Source organism: Polychytrium aggregatum, assembly GCF_025602895.1.
Source record: "Polychytrium aggregatum strain JEL109 chromosome Unknown BJ171scaffold_18, whole genome shotgun sequence".
NCBI lineage: Eukaryota > Fungi > Chytridiomycota > Chytridiomycetes > Polychytriales > Polychytrium > Polychytrium aggregatum.
In genome coordinates this window covers 565,759-587,473 of record NW_026516220.1, presented here as the reverse complement: position 1 = coordinate 587,473, position 21,715 = coordinate 565,759, and the positions used below count along the sequence as shown (strand labels likewise).

Here is a 21,715-nt window from a genome sequence, read left to right as displayed (position 1 = left end):
GGGAGGGCGCAGAGGAAGGATCCAATGTGGCCAGACAAGGCACTCAAGAGGTCACAACTTTGAATTCCAGAGAAAGTTGTGTTTGGCTGCGGGGGAGCGGACGAGGACAAGGGCTGGCGCCCCCTAGAAGTTGGCGGCGATGATCGCAACGCTTCGCTGGATCACCTTGGAGTTCTCAGAGAGGGCTTCCGCAGGCAGGTTCGCGACAAAGAGAACTTCGGTACGATCAGAGTTGAGGTAGACAGGAAGTCCGAGGGCGCGGCGCTTGGCCGAGGCCGCCTCGGACGTCTTGGCCCATCGGATGCGGGTGCCCGACAACTTGGTGGCAATGTCGGAAGAGAGAACAAGGGCATTGTCCTTCCAGATGGCACCCTGGAGACGAAGACCTGGAGGCGCGAAGCCATGGAAGAAATAAGAATGAAGCGAGGCAAGGTCAGCAGTTGTGTGGAAAGTGGGAAGGAATAGCGGTGGGCATGGAGTGCTCTGTCAGCAAGGCCAAGCCAATATGGGCGCGCTTGGCTCGCATATCCAGATACACGCCAGAAATGCGTAACGCCGACCGATTGGCGCACGCAAGCTGCAATGCTGACCTGAGATGTTGAAACCCAAGCCGTCGCTGCTGCTACTGTTGAACTCGAACTGGAGTTCGAGTTCCTCGAGCGACCATTGGTTGCGCTGGGCCACAGACTGACGAGAGGCGGTGATGAAGGCTTCGGGAATGAAGAGTCCGCCGATCCAGACATCGAGGTCGCTGAATGAAGTCTTGGACGAAACGTGGGACAGTTGGGCAAGGCGCATATTGAAGTCGCTCATCCACTGGGTCAGCGAGAGATCCTTGCTGACCTTGAACTTGATCCAGTGCTGGGGAATGACACCTAAATGAGGGGAGGGTATCGGTCTCACCGTTAGCACAGAGCTGGGCAGGTGTGGGGTGCCGGGTGGCGGACGCTGCAAGTGGCATCGATCACTGGGGTGGGTCTCCCGAGTCCAGACGCATGAAAATCGGCAGGGCTGTGCGGACTTACCCTTGGTAACCGAGTCGATAAGTGCTCGGAGATGGTTTGTCTGCTTCAGCTGGCCCTCGCAGACCTTGCGCAGGTCGGTGAGATCGCTTCGAACGGACGATAGAAGCTTTTTGCCAATCTTGTTCTCGCGCTCGAAGAAGCGGAAGAGCGGGTCCTTGATGCTCTCGGTCGTTTTGATCATCGCGGTGAGGTTCTGCAAGAAAGGCGGCGCATTGCGCAATGAGTCCAACTGACACGACGTGGAAGCAGCCAAGGCACAGACGGCGATGTCGTGCACATCAGACAACGAACCTCCGGAAGCATGGCGAGCCACTCGTCGACCGACGAGATGATGACGCGCATCCATGCGGGCTGGGCGGCGGAGCTGGCCTTGGTCGTGGCTCCCGAGGAGTTAACGACATCCTCCTCTTCGTTGAGACTTCTCATCTTGCGAACGTTAGAGATCATGGACAGACCTGGGGTGGATACAAGCATGAGCGTGGGCGCCTCCGGCGACGGTGTGCGCTCGAGCGACTCTGCCCGCAAAACCATTGCAGCCATGTCCTCGATTGGCAGCTGCGGGAATAGGCTGCAAGCTGTGGCATCGCCGCGAGGCCACAGCAACCCAACTTACCCTTCGAAGCCATGAGAACCTTCTCGGCATTGTTGGGCAGTCCGAGCCACGAGGGTGGCTGCTGCTCTGGGAGCTGCTGCGCCCACGACACGAACTGCTCGAGCTTGGTGCCTTCGGGGATGATGAGGGCCTCGCCATCCTCAGACCTTTCAACCAACGGGAATCCAACATCGTAGCTCTCGGGTCGGAAGAGCTTGTTTACAAACGAGTCGAGGAGGGTTTGGTCAAACTCGTTGTCGATCTTGCCTCCATAAACCGTTTCTCGGATCAGGGTCTTGATGGCGTCCCAGGGAATACGATCCGGCGAGATGTTGCTTCTGCCTTGGCTCGTGGCCTCAAGCCAGTTGTCGATGATCAGCAGCGCCATGTCGTGTTCAGAGTCATTGAACTCGTAAACCTTGGTCCAGCCCAGCGGGGCGTAGCGCAGGCGCTCTTGCACGACGGCATGGAGCCAGGCCAAAACAAAGTAGAGGCGGGTGCGCTCGACAGGGCCCTTGGTCAGCTTGGCGGCCGGAATGCTGTTCAGGTTTTGGATGAGGTTGGCCTTCAGTCCAGGGGCAGGCTCGAACATGAGCACGCGCGACAGGCGCAGAAGGTTCACCGGAACCTTGGGGTTGGTCTCCATCGTGAGGAACAGTCTGAAGTCCTTGTGGGGCTTCAAGCTGTGGAGCTTCTTCTCCAGATGGCCGAGCCACGAGGGGGCCAGGTGAACGTTCTTGAGCAGGACCCAGCTGCCAGACTTGACCGCGGTCGAGATGGCGTTATCGGCAAGGGCAAAACCTTCCGTCGAGCCCATGGCCACCGAGGTGATGCGGGTCGACACATCGTGGGCAAAGTTCTCGACCTTGTAGCTGGCGTCAAAGCCCGGCACAGAGCAGAAAGCGACCGGGGTCGAGCTCGAGAGCTCCTCCAGGACGACGCTGCGGAGGTTGAGCGGATCGGACATGAAAGTGCTGCCAAAGACAGCGTCCACAAAGGTCGTCGCGGCCGAGGTGAGTCGATCGGGGCGGACACACTTGATCAGAATCAGCTTCCTGAAAGCATCAACCACGGGGGCTACGGTGACGATTAGGGGATCATTCGGCAAGGATTAGTAAACGTGCAGAAGGCGATGGAGAGCGAAATGACACAGTCAGATGGCAATTCCAGGATATCCCGTTAAGATGAACGATGCGTATCCCACTCCCACAGAACCGCGGGATGCTGCCATTTGCATCCCCCCCCCCGCATACGGGTCAGCACTTACATCGCTCGGAAGATGCATCCGCCCAGCAGTGTGGAATGCGTGTCTCGGGGGTGAGGTCACCGCTAAAGGCGCGCCACTCGGCCTCGTTGGCTGCCAAGTGCTCCGCAACCGACTTGAACGCGGGGATTCTGGCCAGGTCCGCCAGGCGATTGGCCGCTTCCTCGCCAACAACATCGACAATTTCGTTGGCAGGCTTGGCGGCTCCAACGCGCTCGCCACCCGTGAGGAAAAAGTCATAGTCGAGGTCGTCGATCTGGTCGTTGCTACCTCGCAGCATAACGTGTGCAAGCAGGATAGCAAAGGTGATGTGATCGTCGTGCAGCAAAGCCTGGGAGGCGCGCGTGTATGAGACCTTGAAGAGATCCCTGAGCAGGATCGACAGGCGCTGGTTGTAGTCGGTGAGGCCCTTGAGGTTGGGGTTGTTGTGCATGATGTGCTGGAAGATTTCCATGAAGAAATCAAGCGAGAACTGATAGAAGTGGTGCAGCTGGCTCAGCTGTTCCATGATGAAGAAGATGGAACTGCACGCCTGCGCCAGCGGAGTGTACATGGACGTAACCGACTCGACTTCCTTCATGACCACATCGGTCTCGACGACCTTGCGGGTGACCTCGGCGGCCTCCTGCTTGAGGGTCTCGAGGGTGGAAATGATGTTGTCGTCGTCGAGGATGTTGCCCTTGGAGTTGTTGAGGGCCTGCAGCAGCGACTTTTCGAGATGGCGCAACTTGAGCTGGAACTCGCCCTGGAGCTTGATGAGATCGGTGCGCTTGCGATCGGTGTCTGGGCGCTCGACCTTGAGAACCTGGTGCAAGCACTGGCTCTGGAGACTGCTACGAGTCACTGTGAAGTTGACAAAGGTGACTCGGGAGCAAATGTCCGGCGGGAAGTTGACAGAGGGATCGCGCGTCGACAGGAACAGGGTAAACGCAGGCGAAAAGTCAATGTCCTGGCCACCGAGACGGATAAGGACACGGCCGCCAGTGCGACGCAGCTCCTTGTTGAGGACGGCGTTCAGGATGGGATCGAGGTTCTCCACGTCTTGGACCAGGAGCGGGTTGCCGAAGCGGAGGGCGCTCTCGAGAACCTTGAGGAAGGAGTCGTCCAGGAAACTGGTGACGGTGATCTTCTTGTCCTTGTACTCGTTGAGCAGGAAGGCCGTGGCTTGTCCAGAGGGGTCGATGATGAGCGGGTAGCGGTTGAAGCGCTTCATCATGATGGCATTTTCGGTGCACAGGTCGTCCGCAGGCAAAGCATTGGCCTGCCAAGCGAGACGCTCGTCGGCGGTGCAGAGATACTCGGGCAGAGAAAGGTCCTGCTTGAAGCGGATACCGGCTTGGACGAGATGGATCTTCCAGTACTGCAGAAGCGCGTCACGGTACTGCTGATCAAAGTAGCCGCCGTAGGCGAGGAAGGCGGCAGAGAGCAGAACATCGCCAACAATGGTGCCCATCTGCACCTCGAATGACTGACTCGACGACTCCCAGCGCTCCTTCTCGGAGGAGAGGTTGGCCAGCAGCGCCAAACTGCGATCGACGCGGGACTTGACCTTCTCCATCTCGGTCTTGAGGGCCTGGGTCTCGCTGATGAGAACAGCGTACTCGTCCTTGTAACGGGCGATCTTCTCCTCGAGCTCCTGGATCATGTCCTGGATGGTCTTGGCGCTGATCTTGGCCTTCTCGGCGTCCTTGACGAGGTCGGCAAGCTCGTTGCGGAGAGGGGCGACGCGCTCCAGGATCTTGGAGTACGTGACCTGGGCAATCACCCACTGGACAAGAGGACCACAGGCCTTGGAAGCGCGGTTGACCGACTCAAAGTTGTAGTTCGGGTTGGACAGGTAGGTTGAGTTGACGTCCTCACGGATTTTGGTGTTCATCTTGTTGGTGTCAAAGTTGACGATGCTGGAGATAAAGTCGTCGCGGCGGAGGATACCTTGGACCTGCGGCCAGGAGCAGCAAAGTTGGAGTCAGTCCAAGGAAGAAGCGGGCGCCGACAGCCAGGACAACATGCGATGCTCGCGATGCTTACCGTCTTCCACGAATCGACCTTGTGGCCCAGGAGCACACAGACCGATTCGACCGCAATTCGCACGGACTCGGGCGGATTGGCCATCGAGCGCACTTCGGTCAGGTGGTTCTTCTTGATGTTGCTGACACTCTTTTGGGCCTCGATGACAGCCGGCTCGGCCTTCTCCAGATCGCCCTGGACGGTCGTGCGGCGCTCCTCGATCGCAATGTTCTGGCGCTCAATGTCCTCCTGGATCTTGAGTCCAGCGGCCTTCTTCTGCTCAGCTTCCTGTTGGTCGGCAACCATCTTCTGCAGCTTCTCGTTGGCGAGCTTGTTCTTGTTCTCGAGCTCAGCCTTTTTGACGGCCAAGCTCTTGCGAAGCTCCTCGACCTTGATAACGGTATCGCGGAGCTTATCCAGACCAACGTTCAGATGGCGCTGCTGTTCCTCGAGATCCTCGCGCTTCTCATGGAAGAGGCGGACGTAGTGGCTGATAAAGTCGAGGTAGTGGCGCGGGGTGACGTAGTTGTAGCGGCCCTGTCGTTTGCTCAGCTTCAGATTGATCTCGTAGAGCGACTGGTGCACAAACACAAAGGCGTTGACGACGGCGTTGCGGTAGGACGGAGGCATGGGCAGGTCGCGGTAGGCAATCGGGAAGTTGAGCGGAGGAGTGTACACACCGACATCGAGGTCGAGGGTGTCGGTGAACTCCTTGCCAACTTGGTAGAAGGCCTGGTCGGACCAGTCGCCAAACCAATCGAGAACGCAGCGGTTGAAGAGCGCAGGCGATGTGGCGGCGCGGGAAGCGAGGCCGCCTTCGGGAGGGTTCATGGTGAAGACGACGTGCAGGTTCTCCATGACTTGGTTGGTGAACCATTTGTACAGCTCCTCGGCCGAGTCGATCATCAGCCCGTTCTTCTGTGCGCCTTCCTTGCACTGGGTCATCAGCGAGGCGTACTCGTCGCCCTCGAAGAGGCCGGGAACTTCCGCATTGGCAAGGAGAGTGTTCATGCGCTCGAGGAAGCCCGAGTCCAGGACGTTCGACTCGTCCATGATGAAGCAGATCTTTTCACCCTTACAGCCTGCGCGGCGCAGGACCGTGCGGAGGTCTTCGTCAAAGTCTTCGGCAGTGTACTTGTTGTGCACCTTGATCTGGAAGACGCTGAGGCCCTTGATCCAGGCCACAAAGCGGGACAGGGTCGTCTTGCCGCTGCCACTGACACCGATGAGCAGCAGATGGCCCTGCTTCTGGCGGAACACACGATCGATGCGCAAGACGTGCTCGAGGACGTCGTTGAACAGCACAAGTGGCACGTCAAGCTCCTCCTCGTAGAAAGTCTTGAGGCGGGCCTTGACAAACTCGCGCAGCTCCTCGCGCTCCACCGGCAGGTAGTCCTTCGTGAGCCAGTCCGAGAACAAAATCGGGCGGGTCAAGCTCTGCTCGCGGTTGATGTTGGGGAAGTGCTTCAGGGCAACGACATCGATGTTTTCGTCGGTCCATTGGCGCTCGTCTTCAGAGACGAGGCGGTCCTGGAACAACCGCAAGCCTTCGTGTGCCCAGATGCGGACCAAGCCCTCGATGGTGAGGCTCTCGCTGGGCTTGATGGCCTCAAAGATGCCGCGCACCCAGCGGGTAAGCTCACGCGGCGAGTAGATGTAGTGGGCTTGGATGTCGGGTGTGAATCGCTTCTGCGACATCAGATAGAACTCGACCATGGCCTGACTGAGGGGCTCGGCATAGCCTCGCAGCGACGGCGTGACCTTGAGCATGGCTCTGCTGAAGGTGTTGTAGATCTGCAGCAAGGAGATCTCGCCAGGGTAGTCAACCATCACCAGCGGCGCGTGGCGCAGGAACCGGTGAGTCATCGGCACACGACCAGGGTCGGTCGGGGGGTTGCAGGCGCCGACAAACTGGATGCGCTCGAGCTGAACCCACGACTTGTCGGACGAGCGCCAGTATCCGCCGCGCTCAACGAGCTGACGCAGGAACGAGATGACGCGCTGGGTGCCATATTTGTCGGTGGCAGGGAGGTTGATCTCGTCGCAAAAGACGACGAGCCATCGGCCCAACATGAGGGGAGACAGGACCACGCCGTTGGGAGTCTTGCGATACTCGCAGTACTGCTCAAATGTCTTGAGCACCAGCTCAGGTGTGGTGGCGCTGGAGAAGTTGAGGCCGACAACCTCCATCTCGCTGAGCTTGCGCAAAGCAGAGAACAGAGTCATGGTCTTGCCGGAGCCGGGCGGACCGCAGAGGATAACGGGCTTGTGCTCCGACAGCCACGAGTACAGAACTTCCTCGTGACGGACGGTGTCGATCGTGGGGATGACAATGTCGGCCGCAGAGACATTGTGGGTCTCGATCTCGATGGTGGGCACCTTGGTCTGCCAAGGAATCCACTCACCTGTTGTGAGGCTGACGTCGTAGTCAATGACGGAGGCGCCAGAGCCCGTGGGAGGCAGATCGATGGTGGTCGAGGTGCGGATGAACTCGCCGAGTCTGGAGCGGGTCTCGAGCTTGGAGTCGCCAGAGAAACTCCAAATGATCGAAAGCACCAGGCGCTTTGGAACGTAGGCCTCCATCTGATCGTGACCCAGGGGGAAGTCAGGATGGCCGGCATTGTACTCCAGCACGTTGCGCACGGTCTTGTTGATGAGCGAGAAGAGAGTGTTGAGCACGCGCATGTGCGTAAAGTCCATGATGTGCTCCAGGGACTCTGCAGCCTCGAGGGCGCGTTGGACAAGGCCATCGGGCCGGAAGTAGGGCGAGATGATTTCTGCAATCAGCCGTTGGGTGATCAGGGACTGCGACACAGCAGCGTCCTCGTTGTTGGCTGTTCGCCGATTGACAGACTCCTCCTCGGTGTCATCCAGAGGGATCTGGCGAAGGGTCTCGAGGTAGTTGGTGGCGATCATGTCGAAGGTGATGACGTCTTCGCTGAACCAGACCATGCCACAGCGACTGACCGTTGCCAGGGTGGCGTACTTGAGCGTCTCGACTTCGAACATGATGCGGACGTTGGGAGGCAGCGACAGGCGCTCACCGTTGGGCAGCGTCAAAAGCTTGTTGTCGTCGAGGACCGAGTTCAAGTTTTCAACCCATTCGGGATCGACATCGCCATCAAAGATGATCCAGTGGCGCTTGCTGTGTTCGCCACGGACATTGTCGACGATCTTGCGAAGGGTGTGCGTGAAGAGACCGTCGGTCCACTCGCGCGTTGTGACGTCCATCGAGCCATACAGAGCCTCCTTGGACATGGCCTTGGGATCGATGACGTACGAGACACCCTCGACGCCCTCGACCTTCTCGAGAGCAGCCAGCAGCACCTGCCAAGCAAGGGTCTTTCCAGAGCCCGAAGGGCCGACCATCATCAGGCCGTGGTGGATGCTCTGAATCTGATACAGCTGAATGACTTTCTCCATCCAGAACTCGCCATCCACAAGACGACGCTCCTTGCAGATCCTGCGGATCTCGGTCTGGAGCTTGCCAAGGTCGACGGGCTTGTACTCGATGCCGGGGAAGACATCGGCCATCAAGCTAGAAGGACATGGGGATGGCGATGATGGCGATGATGGCAATGATGGCAATGGTAGAAATGGTGGCAATGGTGTGTTAGTGTCGTGTCAGTTCGCAGCGAAACAAGAGCCAAACAAGAGGCAGGTGCACCACAAACCTCTGCAGGAGCGGGATGTCTTCCGCAACGAGCTTGGGCACAACAGTTTCGCGAATACTCTGGATCAGGAGTTCTTGTTCGCGACCGCTATCGGAGATGCTCTCCAGCGACGAGGCCGCAGTGGCCTTCAGGACCGCATCATCGCTCGTCTCGGCTTCAATCTGCAGCGATCGCAGGCTGTTCAAACGATCACGCTTCAAGTTACCGGCGCTGATGAGCACACTCTTGAGCGAACGGAGACCAAAGTCGTAGTGGCTCTGAGGCGATAGCTGCTCGTCGCACAGATTGAAGAGCGGTACGACTTTGGAGGCCAAGAGCTCGGCGGTGCGGAAGCCCTGCGAGTACAGCATGACCTGGGCAATGAGCTCGCGGTCGGGCTTGGTCATGGCAATGCTTCGGAAGAGCTTCTTGAGGTTGTCGGGGAGGTTCGATCGGCCGGCATAGCCAGGGTTCATGGTGATGAAGATGCCGGTGTTGGGGTTGACCTTGAGATTCTTGCTGAGGAGTTCGATCTCGCCCTCCTCCTTGAGGCCAATCTGGATGGTCTGGATTTGCTGCGAGACAGCCGAGAGAATTCTCTCCTCCAGGCGGTTGAACTCGTCAAAGCAGCCCCAGGCGCCGACTTGGCAGAGACCCAGGAAGATTCGTCCCATGGCCTGGAAGTCAAAGTTTTCATCGCAGCAAAAGACCAGAACGAAGCGTCCGAGCTGCACACCCAGGGCCTTGACACTCTCGGTCTTGCCAGTGCCGGCGGGTCCGAAGGGGCTGCCGCCAAGACGGCTGTCAAGGGCCTGGGTCAGGGTCAGGTAGCAGCGATCCGTCAGGGGCGTTTGCACCAGGCGGTCGGGCACGCCAAGGTACTCGTAGCCATACAGGAAGGAAGCGTTGGCCATGCGGATGGTGAGACGCTTGAGCGGGTCGGGCTCGCTCGAGTTCCAGTAGAAGCGCATCTGGTAGAGCCAGTCAAAGTCGGACGCCGACGACACCTGGTTCTGGATCAACTTGCGGATCAGATCGCGCTGGTGCACGAGCTCGGTGATCAGGTGCTCGCATTTCTTGCGTCTGAGAGGGTGTAGATCCGTGAGGACCAGGTCGGCGAGGACGTTGAGGCTGCGCTCAGTGAGCTTGAGCGAGGTTTGCAGACCGGTGGTGTCGCGGGTCTCGGACGCTGCGGCAAGAGCCTTCTCGACGGACTGGGTCCAGACAATCTGCATGGTCAGGACAACGAGCTGGGCGGGATGGGTGTCCATCCAGGAGAGGAGTTCGCTGCCGTCGAGGTTCTCTGAGTAGTAGAACTGATTCATGGCCTGGAGGGCGTCCGAGGTCCAGAGGGCGAGCGACTCGCGCATTTCCTTCTCAAGGAGCGTCAGCCAGTCGTTAATGCGGGGGTTGCTCTTGATCGACACTGGAGACTTGAACTGGACGGTCTCGCCTTCCTTGGAGGCCATGCCGAGGATGGTCGTGGCCTCGTCGTCGAGGATGATGCTGGAGATGCCCGCAAACATCTTCTTGAAGTGCTTTTGGATGCGCACCACATCCTTGCTGTTGCCAATGATCTCGAGCAGGTCCTCGTCACCAACAAAGTAGAAGCGCGGGAACGACGAGCGCTCGCGTTCGAGATACTCGCCCAACGCTTTCTGGATCTTGGAGAGCAGATCGGCCAGGCGCTCGAGCGACTTTTGGATGTTCTGGATGTTCAAAACATCGAGAATGAAGGGCGACTTGTAGACCTTCTTCATGACGGCCATGAACTCGCCGTTGATGTTCTGGAAGCGCGAGCTCTCGACAGGGAGCAGGTGCTTGATGTCGGCATTGCCGGTGAAGATGCCCTCGAGATAGACCCACTGGCGCTGGACATCAATCCAGACATCGAAGAGGACGTGGATTCGGTTGAGGCGGTCCTCCCATGTGGCGGCCTCCTCCTCAAAGACCTTGTAGTAGGGTGAGTGCTTCATCGCCGTGAGCGAGTTGAGGTTCTCGGAGCACTTGGCAAACAGGTCGTCCCATCCACGGATCAGTCTGCACTTGTTCTGGTAGTTGATCAGCTCAAGCGAGTACGAGGTCCAGGTTTCCTTGACAAACTTGAGGAACTCTTCGAGAGCCATTTCGCCCTGGGCAGTGGTGATGACCTCGCGAATGACGGTCTCGTTGCGCTTCATGTCTGCATCCCAGAGGTGGCCGACAGTGAGCTCCGAGAGAATGAGCTTGCCGTCGAACTTGAGTGACTTGAACAGTTGCTTCCAGTGGCGCTCGCGGAGAGCCTCGGACTTGAGGTCGGTCAGGAGGGCGTTGGTCTTGATGTGACTCTTGATGGTCTCCTGCACGTGCTCGAAAGCCGAGTACTGACGCATGCGGCTGGGCATCTCCTTGGTGGATGCCAGCAGCTGGTCGAGTTGCTGGCGCAGCTTGCGTGGCATGACAGACGACCAGAGAGTATCCTTGAGCTCCGAGATCTTCTGCCAGATGGCCGAGAGCGAGCTCCAAACACCCTTGAGGTCTCGGAGTTCCTCCAGGACAGGATCCAGGCGGTTGTTGACTGTCTGCTCGAGATCAAGGGCCTCCTTGGCGCGGCAGACCTGGTCATATTCTTCCTTGAGGCGAGTAACACGTCCTTCGAAGATGCTTAGGGTGTTCATGGCAATGTCGGGCTCGATCTGTCCCTGGACAGGCTTGCTCTTCTCCCACTCAGCGAGGATATCCTTGATCTTCTGTTCGACAATACGGTCTTCGGCGACGATTTTGCTCTGCAGGCCAGCAATCTGCTCTTGGATGGCGTTGTTCTTGCGAGTCAGGATCTCGTTCAGGGCGCTCCATTCGCCATCAACGTTGTCAACGTAGAGCCAGTCGCTGGGGAACTGGAAGCGCTGGCGCTCGAGCACCTTTTGGCCGTTGCGGAAGGTTTCGACCTGGACGCTCCACTTTGGCAGCTTGCGCTTGAGGTCCTGCACAAACGTAATAAACGACACGGCAGCGGCAGTGGAGCTGCTGTCGACCGACTGCTGCTCCAGGTCGTAGCGAGCCTTCGAGACAGTCGTGTAGAACTCGCGCATCGAGTTGCCGAGCTTGGAGCCAAACTGGTTGAGCACCTCGCGCTGCCATTGGTCGTACTTGGCATTGACCTTGGACTGCACCTGCTCGTAGTCGATCACAATCGGACCAAACGACCGCTTGGTCTCGGAGTTGTCGAACGTGGCGCGGGCCTTTTTGATCTCCAGGACAAGCTGCTGCCACTTGTTGAGGTCATCGCCGAGCTTGGAGTGCACGAGCTGGGGCTCGAGATCCCAGAGGGACTGGTATTGCAGCCAGATGCCGACGTAATCTGAGACGAGCTTGAGTTTCATCTCCAAGATACCGTAGGCACTTTCGAGCGTGTTCTGCGGCAGCTTGGTGAGCTGAGACACGATGGACGGTGGCCATGGAAGTTCGAGATCAGGGAGATACGGGGTCACGAAGGTGCAGGAATTGGAATGATAGAGACCACGAAATGCACGGTTAAACCTCAAACACAATGCCAGTACCAATACCGCAAGTGCGGACAATCCAACTTGCTGTCAGAGGTAATAGAGGAGCAGAAACGGCACTCACCAAGTTGCTGTAGGTGTTCTCGGACTCCTCGACATCAACGGCGAGACCCATCTCATAGCGAGAGCCCTGGACACGGCTGAGCGAACACACAACCAACAGCCAGTCATGAAGCTCGGTGTACCAGTGGGCGCGGGCACTTTCGATGGGCGGATAGAGGTACATGACTTGGTCCTTGAGGCGGAGCTCGTGAACCAGACACTTCATCTGGGGTCGGCTTTCGTCCTTGCGAGGGGTACTCAGCTCCATAAACTCCTCGAGCTGCTGCTGGATCAAGCTGCCCTCGGAGGTGAGGCGATTGTGCAGCCGACGGGCGTCGATTGATCCGTCTTCTTGCAGGAACTCGGCCGTCCATGCCTGTGCGAATACGGCGACAGCTGTTAGCTCAGAGCTGGCAGAGATACGACCGCAGGGGCGACGACGCCTTGCACAACATCTGCTGGATACGGGCATCGCCCTGCGAGAGTGGCATCGGCATTATGCTGTTGTCTCTACCTTGATGGCGGATTGAAGACGCGTGATCAGGACCTCCTCAATGCGCTGGTCGATCTGCTCGGTCCACTCCTCCAGGTTGGAATATGCCTCGAGATTGAGACGGTCAATGTCGCGCTGGATGCGATCCAGGATCTCCATCAGCTTGGACTTGAGGTAGACGCAGCTCTTGAGCTCCTCGACAGCCAGGTTGATTTCGTTGTAAATCAACAAGGCCGTGTTGACTTTTTCCTGGAAGACGGAAACGATTGCAGCAAACTCGCGCACATACATGACCTGGCGATTCTCGGCCTTGTCGGCTCCGCGGTAGTGGACAGTGAACTGGGGACGAGTGTCGTACTAGCAAAATCGAGGAGCAAATGTAGCTTAGCATGAATGAGTGTGCGGCTGGGATGAGTACAGGGCCCGGACTCGCCGTCAGAGCGAGCGGATAATGGCTGTATGTCCGCATATATGCGCTCGAGCATCGAGACGTGCACGCCCGAAGCAAAAAAAAAAAAAAAAAAACAACACGGGCGACGGATACTCACGCTGCCGCTAAACATCTCCCATCGGTACATGATGCCCTTGGAGATGGCTGTCTGCACATCCTTCTGATACACGGCGATCAGAGGAGCAATGACCGCGTTGCGCGTGACCTTGTTGACGGTCTGGCCGTAGGTGCGCACGGTCTCGCTCAGGGAGACAGCGTATTGGTAGACGCGCTTGGCATCCTTGCCGACATTCGAGATCGCATGTGGGATGCTAAAATTCAACCAAAGCAGATTCCGAACATCCTTGAACAGGGTGATGATCTGGGAGTCAAAGCTGACGTTCAGGGTCAGGGCGTTGCCGGCGGCGCGGGCACGGACAATGTCAAAGATGCGTCCGGATACACTAAGGTCGCGCTTCTGGATCTCGGTCAGCCATGCGTCAAAGACCGGCTTGGTGTCGAGCTTTCTGCGGAAGGCGGTGCACTCCTCGTAGAGCTTGGTGCCTTCGGCATAGTTCTCCCAGCCCTTGCCAAGCACGTCTTCGACTCGCTTCATGTACAGCCCGAGCTGGTGCTCGATTTGACGAGCCCATATGATGGTGCCGGCAACGGCGGGAATGTCACGCAGCTGCGACATGCGGTAGACCTCCGAGTTGCGGAAGCCGGCCTTGAACTTGTCGTGGAGGCGCTTGATGTCATCCTTGACACTGTCAATGAGCTGGGTCTGGTACTCCTGGATGGCACCGCGGATCTTGGGGCGCACAAAGAGGGCGTTGAACTTGGAGAAGACACGGAACATCTCGTTGGCGTTCTTGGCCGTGCCCAGGCGATCGCGCAGGCGAGCAATGATCTGGTTTTCGACCCGAGAGACGCGGTCGTTGTAGGCATTCTCGGCAGCCACCCAGACCTCGGTGCCTTCGAGAGTGATGTCGAGCACATCGATCTTCTTGACACCCTCAAACGCGGCATTGACATCGTCGATGGCAGAGGCGTCCGAGATGTGGACGCCGCGCTCGATGCTGACAATCGTAGTGGAGACTTCGATCGACGACTTCTCGGGCTTCATGACCTTGAGGATGGTCGAGTGAAGCTGCTCGTGCTGCTTTCGGAAAGTCTTGAGGAAGTTGACGCGCTCCTCGAGCTTTACGTGGGCATTGTTGACCCTGAGCGGAATGAACTTTTCGGATCGCTTTCGCGTGACCTCACGGGCAACGTTGACAAACTCCTTGACCTGGTCGTCCCAGACCGAAAACACCTTGTCGCATCCGGCAATGGCCTTCTCGAACTCGTTGTAGTCCATGAACATCAGGCGACGATTGCCCAGAACCTTGAGGAGCTGCTCGTTGAGATCGCGCGAGATGGCTTCGACCAAGGGCAGGGCGCGGCGGATCGGATAGGGTGAGAGCCTGAGTTTCTTGTTGAGGTGGCCAAAGATCTGGAGGATGGACTCGCGGATCTTGTCGACGTCGGTGGCGGACAGGAGCTCGTTGAGGGGAAAGTCGCGCATCAGCTGGTTGTACTTGGCGACATTGTCCATGGCTTCCTTGATGCCGGTGTCGGCCAGGAAACTAACGGTGGCATGGAAGCGCTTGGCGTGCTTGAGAATGTCGAGGGTCAGGGTGATCTGGTCGCTCTTGAGCTGCTCCTCGATCTGGGCAAGCGCACGCTCCATGCTGAGCCAAAAGTTGATTTCCTGGCTGGCTGTGCCGGAGGCAGGGTCGCGGGTAAGCTTGGTCACCTTCTGGATCTCACGGACCCAGCCGTTGACGTCTCCCTGAAGCTTGTTGAGGAAGGACGAGTCGTCGATGTTGCCGACGGCGTCGACCGTGACCTTCTTCTTCTGCTCGCGGCAGGTCGTGACGGCCGACTTGACGACCGGGTCGATCATCAGGGTGATGTCAGGGATCTCGACGTTCTGCTGGAGATGCAGCAGCGACAGCTCAAGCTCAGCCAGCTTCTTCTTGGCCATGGGGACACCTGAAAGGGTTTTGATAGGCAATTGGTACATGAGCAGAGTGACACGGGAGACATGGACATTCAACGCCGACGGGCCCGAGATATTCGCCCGGTGCCGATCCTTCACAATACACCGAGGCCATTTTTGTTGGTGACAGACGGAGTTATGTAGATCACCCAGGACCGATGGCATTACCTGTCTTGGCTTCTTTGTCGTCGCGGCCACCGGTGCTGGGAACGAGCCCACCCTTGGAAGCCACATAGGCATCGAAGAAAGGGGACACGGCGTTGTGGATGTACGAATGGAGCGTCTCGTATGTGTTTCCGCCATCGCCAGGACCCGGCAAGTTGATGAGCTGCAGCTGGTTCTGCAGGGGGCGACCCTCCTCGACAATCGGGAAACGCTTGATCAGGGCCATGGAGGCGACCTGGCTATCAGAGTAGCTCAGCTCGAGTTGGAGCGCATAGTTGTAGTTGTGGTTGTTGGAGTCTTCCACTGGGCGGTAGGCAAGACCGGACAATGACGGTGCAGATATCGTCAAGACAGGACCGATAGACACCCAACCCGGTCAGCTGCAACACCGCTCCACCGACAGACAGCAGGTGGCGCTGCGATGGCACCATCTCCCATACCTCCGCTTCTCCAGTTGTAGCCCGTGGGGCTGGTCAGCGAGCCATAATCGAGGTTGTACGAAAATGTACTGAAGCTGTTCGAGGAGTAGTCCGAATAGGAGCCGAGGCCGGCATTGGCGTTGGTGCGGGCCTCTCCCTTCTCCTTGACAATGAAGAGCACTTGCTGCTGGGGATCGGTGATGAATTTGTGGCAGATCTCCCAGGTATCGGCGTGATTGAGCAGAGAAGATTCAACGTCCTGGGGGTTGGCATCGAGAACAACCCAGAGCAGACGGCCAATATGCGTCTTGAGGGCTGAGACTTCGACGGCTTGGGCGAGCGAGGCCTCGGTTGCTGGGGGCAGTCCGAGCTCGTCTTTACCTTCGTCCATCATGTCTTCTGCTTCACGTCGCAGGGAAGTTGGATGTGTCAGACTGTTTCAGTGACTGGCGATGTGCCGGACAAGGTTTGCTGCCTGAAGATCTGGGCCGATCTGGAGGGCCGAGCAGGAGCGCCGCAAAAGGCGGGTACGTACAACAGCACAGACAGCATATGCAGGCGGACAACAGCAGCAGGCAACGCAAAAGTAGAGATCAAGCAAACTACGAAAGGGTATGGTGACGACACAAGGAGAGCCAGGCACTTGGCCGGCGGAGGGAGTGCACAATCGACGGCATGGGGCCTGGCTTGGTTCCAGTTGCCGAGGGAGAGGAAGACAATCCACCAAGCCCTCGGCTGCCACATACCTTGGAAAACAGACTTGGTTCAGCGAGCGAGCGAGTCGGTGCGGGAGAACCACGCGATGACAAGCAAACTTGAGGGAGGAAACAGGGAAGTCGGGTCGGGGGGGGGGCTTTCGCAGATCTCTCGATGGTGGGGACACCGAAAGAGGCAGAGGAGGGGCCAAGCAGCATCGCCAGAGGCCCAGGCAAAAAGTGCCAGGAGGGCGTGGCGGCTCTCGCTCGTGGCTCCTCGCCTGCGCTCTCGTCAGAAGTTAAGCGTGCGCGAGGCAGCCTCGCTCCTCGCTGCGTCCTCGCCGCCGAACGCGCAACCAGCCACGGCCTTGCCAAAACAGGAAAGCGTGTGTCCCCGCGCCTTGGCTGGCGCTTGATTGAAATGGCGTGCGGTCCACGTGACTTCCACATGGATCAGCGCGACAGCAATCGCTCTTGTCCATGTTCGTGTGCGGCGGACAGCGCAGAGAACAGGGGTTCGTGTATTCAAGATCCAGCAAGATGTCTCCAGTCGACTGAGCATGGTCTTATCGTGCTTTGTGAGTGCCTCAGCTATCGTACCAGTCCAAAAACAGCAGCACGCCGCTGGCGACAAGCAAGAACACCAGCACCCAAATGCGGGCATCGCCAAAATGCCGCTGTGCCTTTTCGAGGTGCTCGTTACCACGCTGGATGTAGCTGGTGGCAACCTGGGCCTCTTCGTAGATGCCCTCGATCATTTCCTGCTGCTCCTGCAGGTGGTGGCCCAGCTGGTTGGTGAGACTGGCAATCTCCTGGATGGTTCGGGTTGCCGTCCTGTTTGCATCAGATGGGTCAGTGCATCGGTCGTGCGATTGCGGATCATCCTTCGATGAAACTCTGGCTTCGGAAGCGAAGCGCCGGTGCTCAGCATTGCTGAAAGCCTCCACCCAATCGACCCGTCCTGGGGTACCTGACTTGGTCGGTCTCGTTCTCGAGCTGACTGAGCAGCGCTTCGTTCTCCCTTTCGAACATGAGACGCTGATCATCGGAGAGGGTGCTTTCAAAGTCTTCGTCATCATCGATATTTGCATCACTCTCGATAAAACTTGGAATGTCCGGGGTATTTTGATAACCCTTGACCGGGGTCTCATCCCGGGGCTTGAAGGATCCGAGTGCCGCCTCGAGCGTCTGACCGAGCTTTGAGATTCCATAGGACGAGGTCTTGGTCGGCTCAGAGGCGGTATTGCCTTGAGACGTCTGTGTCGGAGTGGGCAAAGGAGAGGCATAGCTAGTATTGGAGTGAGTGAGTGAGTGAGTGAGTGAGTGAGTGAGTGAGTGAGTGAGTGAGTGAGTGAGTGAGTGAGTGAGTGAGTGAGTGAGTGAGTGAGTGAGTGAGTGAGTGAGTGAGTGAATGGCACTAGTCGCAGATATACCTTGCCGACGAATTCAACTTTCTCTTCAGACGAGCCTCCTGCATCTCCATTTGCAGCTGCGACGCTCGCTGGAGTCGCTTCTGCAAGCTCCAGATGACGGCCTGTCGGTGTTCGTTGAGGTGCCGCAATTCATCGGCTTTCTCTTCCTCGGTGGACAGAAGCGATCCAAATAACGATGTGCTCTTGGCGACTGACAAGCTTGACGGGCCTTTGGACAACTGCTCTGCTCATCGGGATCATCATCACCGGGAAGTAGACCGTCAAGATGATGGAAATTTAGGACAGTGTATGGAAGTGCCCCATGGCATCAAGACTCGCTGCGATCCTCACCCGCAGCACTCTTCAGCAGGTCGATCGACTTGATTGTGCTTTGGATAAACACTTTGCAGTACGCATCAATCTCGTCGCGCTGTCGGTCTGTCAGCGACTCCAGGCCAAGCATTGTTTGCAGAAACAATCCAGAGTCGCCGCTGTTGAACAGAGGATCGTTTTCACATGGTGCGAGGCCGTCACTTGCCCGGGGGAGGTGGCGGTGGATGTCCAGATAGGTCCGTTGAATCTTGGCCAAGAAGCTCTGCAGAGTGACGATGTGTCGAGACTGCGTAACATCACCCGGATGAGTCATGCAAACGCCCCAGTCATCGGGTTGGACCGACCATCAACCGACATCGCAGCTCTCGATCGGCAGCTCACATGCACATCAGTACATGCCCAGCCGCTGCCCCGGACCGCTGGGGTCGCAGCTGGGCCGGGTTCGCATCTGGCTGCAATCCTCACCAGCTTGTAGGCCTCTTTCATGAAATCGGTTCGAGCAGCCAGCGGTTTTCTGAATATGAGGCCATGCTCGAGAGGCCCTGCACCATTTTCCAGGGCCGACTGCGTCCTCGATCGCTCCCGTATTGTCTGGAGCACCAGCTGGGTGATGTCGACGGCCATCCTGATGAAGACACGATCGAATGAGAGACGGAGCAAGACATCCCCCTGTGCTCTCGCCGAGGACATGAGCGGACCGAGAATCTTCTCTCCCTCTCTCTCTCCCTCTCTCTCCCTCTCTCTCCCTCTCTCTCTGTCACGCGCAGCCAGCCCGCGCCGATTGATCTCCAACAAAACATGGATCGTTCGGTCTGCACTTGATCGTTTGGCCAACAAACCGTCGCCGTCCCCTCAGATCGCCATCCCCCAAAGCCATCGAGCATGAATTCGGCTCTACTGAACCACCCTGCTGTGCGGCTCTCGGGGCGGATCGCCAGGCGCCGCTCGCCCGTATCGCTCGCATCCCGCTGCTTCAGCGCCGAAACCGACAAAGCCGCAAGCCATCGCCCTGATCCCGCAGCCGTGCGCAAGCCAGTCATCGGCGAGACGCCTAATCCCAAAAACTACACCAGCCCCCATCCGTTCTTCCCAAAATACTCCACGAGGGATCGACTGCTGAGCTTTGCGATTGGCGCCGCTGCCGTGGGCTTGACCTGCTTCTATGCCATCCGCAACGACGAGGAGGCGGAGCAGCCCTCGGCAGCGCTGCTGGAATCCTCAACTGTCTCGATGGATCAGTGGCACAGTATTGCCGAGAGCCGACAGTATCCAGGTGTCTACGTCTGGGGAAACAACAACTTTGGCATCGTTGCTCCCGAATCGGACCAGGCGGTTTTGAAGGTTCCAGCAGCTCTGAAGGTATCAACGAGTCGTCACGCCCACTACGCATTGAGCATACGACTATGCACCTGGCCTCATTCTCGGCTGGACCACTAAGTCTTCTATGCGATTCTGTTCTGCTGGTGTGCTACGGCGCCGACCGAACACCTTGCAGGCCTTTGAAGGAAAGGTGCTGCGACATCTGGCTGTCACCGAGAAGCATGCAGGTACGCGCAGGCAGAATCGATATCGTGGGACGTCCTGGGTTGCGGTGTGGGCCGCTGCTCGATCGGTCCGAGGTCATGCCTTGCAGATATGGCATCCCAGAAACATCTAACACACTGCCATCCCATTTGCAGCCGCGATTGATGAGTACGGCAACCTGCTCCAGTGGGGAGACGGATATCATGGCCAGGACCTTTCCAGAGGCAACCGCAGCGACCCCGGTGCGCTCTCCGAGACCGATCTGGCTCCCGAGATTACTCTGAAGGGCAAGAATCTGGTCCAAGTGGCATGCAGCTCGAACGTCGTTTATGCGCTTTCCAAGTCTGGCCAGGTCTATGCCGTCAGCGCACGCAGACAAGCTCAGAAAGACAGCGCTTCCAGCCAGGCTTCGCCGTCGCTTTGGAGCTGGCTTGGCGGCCAGCAGCAGAGTTGCACGCCCGTTAATCTTCCTAACGGCATCTCGGACAAGTAAGCGCCCTAGTTGCCGTTGGGCCATCAAATCGCTTTCATATTTTCTGTGTGCTCGAGCTCCGCTGGATCAAACACGCAGCCAGCATCTCACTCACCTGATCTGGATCTGCGTTTTATAGAGTCGTGACGATTGCTGCTGGTGAAAACCACCTCGTCGCCATCTCATCGCGAGGCCAGGCCTTCGTACTGCCGACAAACCAATACGGAAACTCCAAGGGCCAGCTCGGCCTCAACCACACCTTCCTGCCGTCCAACTTTGCCCCCTCAGGCACCAATGCTTCGCCATTTCGACCTGACAGCTGCACTGTCTTCTCCAAGGTTGAGTCGCTCGCAGGGATAGAGTTTGTTCAGGCCGCTTGTGGGGCCGAGCACACGCTCTTGAGGAGCCGAGACGGTCGAGTCTTTGGATTCGGATCCAATTCGTCCGGGGTATGTGCCCATCTCCAGCCACTGCATCCGTGTCTCGACCGAGTGAATGCATTTCCACCAAGCTGTACCCTGTTTCCTGGAGCTGGATAATCTAAATGGTGCGCTGACGCACATTGTCTCGTGTCTTTCCCTGTCAGCAACTCGGAACTGGCCCCCTGCAGGACAAGGTCGAGAAGCCTATCCAGATCGAAACCATTTGGAACCGTGGGCCCCGCACGTCTGCTAAGCCTCTGGATGCTGAATGCACCCAGGTTGCCGCCGCTGGCCAGTCAAGCGTGTTTGTAGTGGATCGGGCAGAGTCGTCGGAAGTTATGGTGTGCGGCATAGGTAACTGCTGTTTCTTGTCCCACAAGCAATCTGTCGGCGTTGAGATATCTGCGATGGTGTAGTGCTCTCCAGAGTGGCTGCATCCTTAGAAGTGCGTTTGATGCGTTGGTTCGCCACTTACCGAGGCGGGAACACACGACTCAAGCCTACCTCGTTCACTGTCCGTGAATATCCCTGATATTAGAACTAATATCGCTCTCGCCCCCCCCCGTTTATACTCGACCGTTGATCCGTGTCCTGTCCCACAACGATCAGGCCAGCTTGGTCAACTTGGCAACGGCAACTTGAATCATGTCTCACTCTACCCTGTGCTTGTCCGAGCGCTCTCCGATCTCAAGGAGTACTCTGAGAAGGACCAGTGCGTCAAGCCCATTCGTGTGATTCAGATTGCCTGTGGTGGAGATCACAACGCCGCCGTCTTGGGCACCGCCAGCGACACCTCCGACATTGGCCGCGACGTTCTTATGTGGGGCGCCAATAACTGGAACCAGCTGCGGCGCATTGACGGCAAACAAGGCCATGCCCCAACGCCAATGTGGATCAAGCCCATCCACTACGGCAAGCTCCACGAGGTTGCTGTCGACAAGGATGCGGAGCCTTTGGGCCGCCTTCAGTTGGCTCCATTGGGCTCAGTCAAAGTTGATGGAAAGCGCAATGTGCGGAATGTGCGCCAGGAAATCGTTTGTGGGCCAGGCTACACCATGGTCTATTACAGGGTAATCTAAGCACTTACAGCGTACCCAAAGCGAAACGGGGCGCCCTGTTTGAGGCAGAACCGTAGTTTTTGCTCTGGGCCCTGAATACACATTTGCTCGCCGCTATCATGA

General features: G+C 57.7%; 3 protein-coding genes across 3 annotated transcripts; 1 reads left to right on the top strand and 2 right to left on the bottom strand.

Moving 5' to 3' along the window:
- Nucleotides 1-123: 123 nt before the first annotated feature.
- On the bottom strand, nt 124-16,070 carry BJ171DRAFT_581813 (dynein heavy chain; the record flags this gene model as incomplete). Its single annotated transcript, XM_053114124.1, has 13 exons — nt 124-386; nt 591-875; nt 1,026-1,218; nt 1,317-1,480; nt 1,639-2,694; nt 2,885-4,820; nt 4,910-8,426; nt 8,563-11,954; nt 12,148-12,501; nt 12,640-12,975; nt 13,167-15,085; nt 15,261-15,560; nt 15,698-16,070. 13 exons carry the CDS (start codon nt 16,068-16,070, stop codon nt 124-126), a joined length of 14,088 nt encoding a protein of 4,695 aa, XP_052966757.1.
- Nucleotides 16,071-16,871: 801 nt separating this feature from the next.
- BJ171DRAFT_599081 (uncharacterized protein) lies at nt 16,872-18,757 on the bottom strand. The gene is made up of 5 exons (XM_053114892.1): nt 18,582-18,757; nt 18,135-18,402; nt 17,805-18,027; nt 17,342-17,659; nt 16,872-17,205 (listed from the first exon to the last, which is right to left on the bottom strand). Exons 1-5 carry the CDS (start codon nt 18,738-18,740, stop codon nt 16,959-16,961), a joined length of 1,215 nt encoding a protein of 404 aa, XP_052966756.1. The 5' UTR covers nt 18,741-18,757; the 3' UTR covers nt 16,872-16,958.
- A 178-nt stretch (nt 18,758-18,935) lies between these two features.
- BJ171DRAFT_599080 (regulator of chromosome condensation 1/beta-lactamase-inhibitor protein II) lies at nt 18,936-21,715 on the top strand. The gene is made up of 6 exons (XM_053114891.1): nt 18,936-19,475; nt 19,612-19,663; nt 19,796-20,129; nt 20,252-20,561; nt 20,699-20,888; nt 21,144-21,715. Exons 1-6 carry the CDS (start codon nt 18,999-19,001, stop codon nt 21,611-21,613), a joined length of 1,833 nt encoding a protein of 610 aa, XP_052966755.1. The 5' UTR covers nt 18,936-18,998; the 3' UTR covers nt 21,614-21,715.